Raw genomic sequence first — 6032 nt, forward strand, 5'->3', positions numbered from 1 at the left:
TTTTCTTGGTGCTGGAAGTAACACAAAACAAGTAAATGCTGCAAATACAACAGCATAAAGCTGTGGTAGATATTAAATGATGATGGCCTGGTGATTGTTGAGTATTTGGCAGAATAATGAGAGATAAACGAATTTATGATGGTCTGATGGGACTCGTGTCTGTGGAGCGTCTGACTTTCCTCTGCAGCACTTTGTCAGCAGATTCAATGATGAACATCCTGTAATGATGAAACTGTGTGTTTGTTCGTGTGTGTGTGACTGTTTACCTCACTTTCTCATTTCCTCTCCACACTAAATCAAGTCAACTATATGAGTACAGCTGTGCATAGTTTCACAAATTCCTGATTTAGATCCACACAGCAAATTCTAACACCATCAACACACGTTTTGTAAAAGTATCCAAGCCACAATTTGTCACATCACATGCTCAAAATTTAATGTATTTTGTTGGGGTTTTATAGAGGAAGAAAAAGACAGAAATGTCTGTCTCAGAAGCTATTCTGAAAAATCTACTTTGTAGGATATTTTCTGACAGTTTTTTCAAACTCTCTCCACCTTCAGGTTGGATGAAAAGCATCAATTAAAATGTTTTTATTTTTTATTCTGTTTTCAAGAAATTGAAATCTGCTGTTATATTATTTCTAATCTTGCAATTCAATGAAATAGAAAACAACTGATGGAAATTATCTGTTTTCTCTTAAGAAAGCAGCAGCCCCAATCCCTGGTTATGTTTTAGATCTTTAATGATTTAAAAATTTCATAAAGAAATAGTTTAGGTAATACAATAAGTTATTTTTTTTTTTATTTTGTGGATGGCCAGTAGTTTAAATTTGCCAGTTTTGTTCCTTGTAATGCAAAAAAATGTGGACACCACTGCTTTATACTGAGATTTATATCTTGCTAAAACCAAAATATTTTCTCTTTAAATTGAGAAAGTTGGAAAACAGAAATGTCCTTTAGGATGTTCAAGTGTTGTAATGTATTGAAAATTGTAATCTGTCAGAGAATTATATTTATTTATGAAACTTATCTTGTTAAGAAAAGAAACTTTCTCATTCCAAGAACCTGCTAGGAAACATTTAATGTGCATTTTCTGTTATGCTTTAAATTCCTACCATTTACTTTGATTTCTTCGGTTTTCAAAGGTTTCTTTAAAGTTTCTTGTTATAGAGAAATATATTTCCTGAATTATTTTCCTAGCTTACATATTTAATTTTTAAATGCTTACAGATTGAGAAGAAAATATGAATTTTAAAAACCTTCACAAAGAGAAGGTTTTTAACAATTACTGACAGATTTTGACATGTGTCAAAGAAAAAAATACTCCCAGTACAAAACTTGTCATCCTGAATTTAATGAAAAGAGAAGCAAAAAGAGAAAAAGAAAAACAGAACAAATTTTATTTATTGCTGTTTTTGGAAAACAGAATGTCTTTAGTTGACAGAAAAATATGTTCTTTATGCGTCATTATCTTTATCTCATTGTTTCATATTGGTTTGATTAACAACTTGATTAAACTCATAAACCCAATAAATAAAATAATCTGTGAGCTCAAAGCCAGCAAATGCAAAAAGGTTTTCAATACAGAATCACTGGCATGAATAACATTGACTGTCTGCAATTAGGATGCATATCTGGAGCAGCAGAGAAACAACTGCAGATTTTTACAACATCTGTTTGTGTGCGCGTTGTTCTGCAGTCCAGGAGGCTCTGGTGCGTTTGGTGAACGGGTCGGGACCCCATGAGGGTCGCGTGGAGGTGCTTCACGAGCGCCGATGGGGGACGGTGTGTGACGACGTCTGGGACAAAAAGGACGGAGACGTCGTCTGTAGGATGCTGGGATACAGAGGAGCATTGGAGGTCCATAAGACTGGCCGTTTTGGACAGGGTACGTAAAGCAAACAATACTGGTGCTTTTTTTGATGCTTTTTGAACTTTTAATGTGATTAATCTGTACTTGAAATATATCAAAATTTTTACTCTGGTACAAAATGGAAAATTAGGATTAGTCTTTGGGCTATACAGACATATTCATTACGTTTTTTTCCCCCAAGTTGTTCTAAGATAATGAGATTTTAGTCTGTTCTGCCTATTTTGAGCTCCCTTCAGAACGAGCTGTTTGAGGGCCGCTGTCACTTTAAATCCAAGCTGCTGCTGGAACTCCAGTTGAGTTGCTAGGTGATGGGCTGGGCTGGCTGGGGTTGCTAGGTAACGGTAGCTAACTCAGTAATCTGGACCTCTTTGAAACAGTTCACTTTCCAGGCACCAAAAAACATGAACTTAATGCCAAAAACCAGCTAGGTGTTTTTTTAAATGTTTAAACTGTTTATAAAAGCATAATTAAAGTATAAAAATGTTCTAAATGTGATATTTTTTAAAGCGAATTTATTCTAAGTCTTATCTATTTAATAGTTCAGATGTGTTAGAAGTCGATATTTTGATTCCTGGGCATCAGGAGATGTAGATTATACACATTTTATTGTTAAAAGAACAACCTTCAGTGTATTCTGAGTCTAAAGTCAGAATTCTGAGAATAAAATCAAAATAATTTATTTTCCGTGTCCCTAATCTTCTTCCGTATGTTAGTCTACCTCATAAAATACCAATAAAATATAATTGTTTATGACAAAATGTTGGGAATCACATCATATGGAGAAATCTTTTAAAAGACATGTCCCTGATTTTTACGAACTCTTCTGTTTTTGCCGTTGAGTTGTATTACTTAACCAGCACCCTGAATGCATCAGGCTTTAATATTAAAGTTTTAATGGAAAGAATATGTGAGTCAGATGTCATCACCGTGGTCTCAGTGGTGACATCTATTGTCTTTCTGTCATTCAGCGTTTAGCCTTACATCATCCAGGGTGTCTGTTCAGAGAGTGCTGACCTGAAAAAGCCAGAAAGAAAACATTTTCTTCTTCCAAGGGACTCCCTTCGCATGAAAACAACTGGATCCAATTTAACACAGGCAGAAGATCACATTTTCTCTGGGATTTTTCTGATGAGTCAGCTGTTGGTCGACACAGAAACAACTTACTAACAAAGGCGAACGACTTGTTTTGGTGTTGGGTCATCAAACCATTTACCTAAACTCTTTGAGTAGCCGACAGGCGATTGGCTAATTTACCATTTGTGTTAACAAGCAATTTAATAGATGTACTTATGAAATGGAGTGATGTGAAGATGAACGGATTTGTTCCAAATCTCAGAAACATACAAATTATTATACATGTCTGTCAGCAGAGCAGCCAGAATTTGTGTGCTAAAGAAATTTTTATTTGTGTTTATGGAAAATCCCTGGTTCTAATATGGTTTGATTGATGGACTTTCTGTTGACAACAACGTTCTTTTAGCATCATTACACAAATCTCCCAAATCACCCCCTGGCGTTCCCCTAAAAATCCCTCGCAGCACTTCTTTTCTGGAAGAACTGACACAAACCTGGTGTGAACAAAAAGTTACATCAGCATGCAAGAAAAAAAATAAAAACGCACTATAAATGTTTATTTCTAAATCCTCGGAGGTCGCATTAATAGAACAGCTGGGCTGTCACTCGCAACCTGCAGAAGCACCATATTCACTTTCCAGAAAAACTTACGTCATTTCCATCCCAAGGAAACTCAACACATGGCGCCATCAAGTTATCAAATCTGTACTGATTTAGTCTTTTTTCTCACACATAAAACTCACAAAGCTCACAGGTTTATGGTGTTTGAAACCTCCAAACTCTGACCAGGAGAAAACCAGGTAGCCAAAATACTTGCTTGACAGCTGGAACTGTGTGTTTTAATACTGGGTAGATTATAATCTGTATGGAGGACCAAAACTGACATAATTAAAAATAAAAGCAGAAATCTGTATTTTTTGTTTTTCCTTTTCCTCACACATGCGTTTTCATTAAGAAATGTATATGTTTTGTTTTGTCGTTTCTTTATACAAGCGTTTGCTCTGTTGTCATCGCCACATCAAAAAGACAAAACAAAACGTATACATTTCTTGACAAAAATGCATATGTAAGGAAAAGCAAAAAGAAAATATTTCCTTTTCTTGACAAAAACACATTTAACACAATAATTTGACATTTGTCAAATGTAGGTATAAAAATGGTTGAATTTGGCACTTTAGCGTTAGCAGAACTAATGTTTATCATTGGTGTATTACAGTTAACACAAGTAATTTTTTTAGCTGGCGGAGCCCCCCATTGGATATTATTTATTTTACTTTAATTTTTGACTTTTGCTTGAATTTTCAGACAATCTCTGAATGTGATCCACTGTTTCCGCTCTTTCTACTCAGGTACTGGTGTGATCTGGATGGACGACGTTGCTTGCACTGGGACTGAAGAAACCATCCACCAGTGTAAGTTTTCTGGCTGGGCCAAAACGAACTGCGGCCATGTTGAGGACGCCGGCGTAACCTGTGCAATGTGAACATGCAGAATCATCGCTGTCGTGTCGAGTTTTCTCCATGCCAGGCCTTTTTTTGTACCACTTTTCACAAGGAGTGCCTTCTTATCAGTATCGTTGCTCACTTACCTCCAGAAAGTGCCACCTACCCAGATAAAAACTTATTTTTTCATGTACTTTTATGGGTTTATGAGGAGTACAAAAACTGAAGGACAGCGTTATTTTTCATGACCTGCGCTTATAGAGCACGGATTGCATGAATGTTTGCTTCCTTCTGCTCACCGTATAAGAAGAAGAGAAACTGAGTCTCAGTTCTGGACATTTTGACTGAAGAGGGACTTTCACAAACCGTTTAACCACCTAAAAACGAGGATGAAATCTCTTGAGGAAAGACAGACTGTCAATGATTTAACTTTCCTTTGCCAGCAGCTGCTCTTTGCAGCAAAATATTCAAAGGGCTTTTACAGAGTGTGACGGATTTACATACTTTCTAACCTTTCAACCTTTATAACACTTAGAGTTTGAAGGTCAAAAGAAACCTCAAAGCATGCAGAGAAAAAAAACGATAATCTTCCTTCTTTCAGTTCAGTTTTTATTGAGGTCATTTAAAATAATAGTTTTCAAAAAGGCTGGCATTTATCTTATCTTTTAAAGTGGTCTTGACCTAATTGCTTTTCGGGCTTTTTGAAGGTATTTTAAATATTTTTATGAAAACCGGATGCTTTTTTAACTCATCTGTGGTCATAATTTGGTCATAATTATGACCACAAACACAGCTGTGTGTTATTTAAAAAAAAGAAACAAGAATGTGTGGGGGATAAAAGAATAATATTAAAGCCTTTCATCAACTGTCTTAAGCTGATCAGAAGTTTCTGCAAGTATTTTGGTCCAGTTCAAATATCTCAGAACACTTAAAATAAGACAAAACTAACTTACAACTTTTCACCAAAATATAGGAGCTTTTTAAGTCCATAATTTCTTAATATTGATGAAAAAGCTTTTTTTCCTCTGGTAGATTATTTCATATATGACAAGACATTTTCCCCATGTTACACATTGAATAATTTGCCAATAGAACTTGTGATTTTTACAGAAATATTTAGGAAATATTGACTTAAATCAAGCTCGTATATCTTGTTGAACAGGTACTTGTAAGTTAGTTTTGTCTTATTTGAAATGTATTAAGATATTTACACTAGAAATTAGACAGAAATACTTGGTAAGATTTTGTGTTTTTGCAGTGCATGTGTGGAATCCAGGTGAAGGGGATAAATACCTTTTTAAAATTGGTGTAACAAATAGCAGCTAATATCCAAAGACCTTCACAAAGTCTGTGAAATTGTTAGCCATGACCACTTTAAAAACAATCCAAGTAAACCTGGAAGGAAAATGTGGAAACTTGCACTGTTTTTGCTGTTTGTTTGTTTCAGTCTCTTAAGATCTAATCTCCTGTTTACTGGGATTTATTTAGTGGAACCTCATTTAGTTAATATCTCCATATGCTGTGTATACAGAATACATTTTTGCTAATATGCAGTGCCTTGCAAAAATATCCCACTGTATTTACAATTTAGGTGACTTCTGAAGGCAAGTGGTGGCACAGTACTTTATTTTAGGGGTATCGGA

At 35.3% G+C, this 6032-nt stretch overlaps 1 protein-coding gene across 2 annotated transcripts in view; it reads left to right on the top strand.

Moving 5' to 3' along the window:
* Positions 1–5203, top strand: part of scara5 (scavenger receptor class A, member 5 (putative)) — a 72721-nt gene extending 67518 nt beyond the window's left edge. For both annotated transcript variants that reach the window (XM_007572676.2, XM_007572752.2), the window contains exons 11-12: positions 1700–1888; positions 4297–5203. In XM_007572676.2, the coding sequence (XP_007572738.1) occupies positions 1700–1888; positions 4297–4430 (323 nt within the window). In that variant the 3' untranslated portion in view covers positions 4431–5203. The remainder of the gene's footprint in view (positions 1–1699; positions 1889–4296) is intronic.
* Positions 5204–6032: the final 829 nt, after the last annotated feature.

Source organism: Poecilia formosa, unplaced genomic scaffold, assembly GCF_000485575.1.
Source record: "Poecilia formosa unplaced genomic scaffold, Poecilia_formosa-5.1.2 Scaffold1, whole genome shotgun sequence".
In the NCBI taxonomy this organism is placed as follows: Eukaryota; Metazoa; Chordata; class Actinopteri; order Cyprinodontiformes; family Poeciliidae; genus Poecilia; species Poecilia formosa.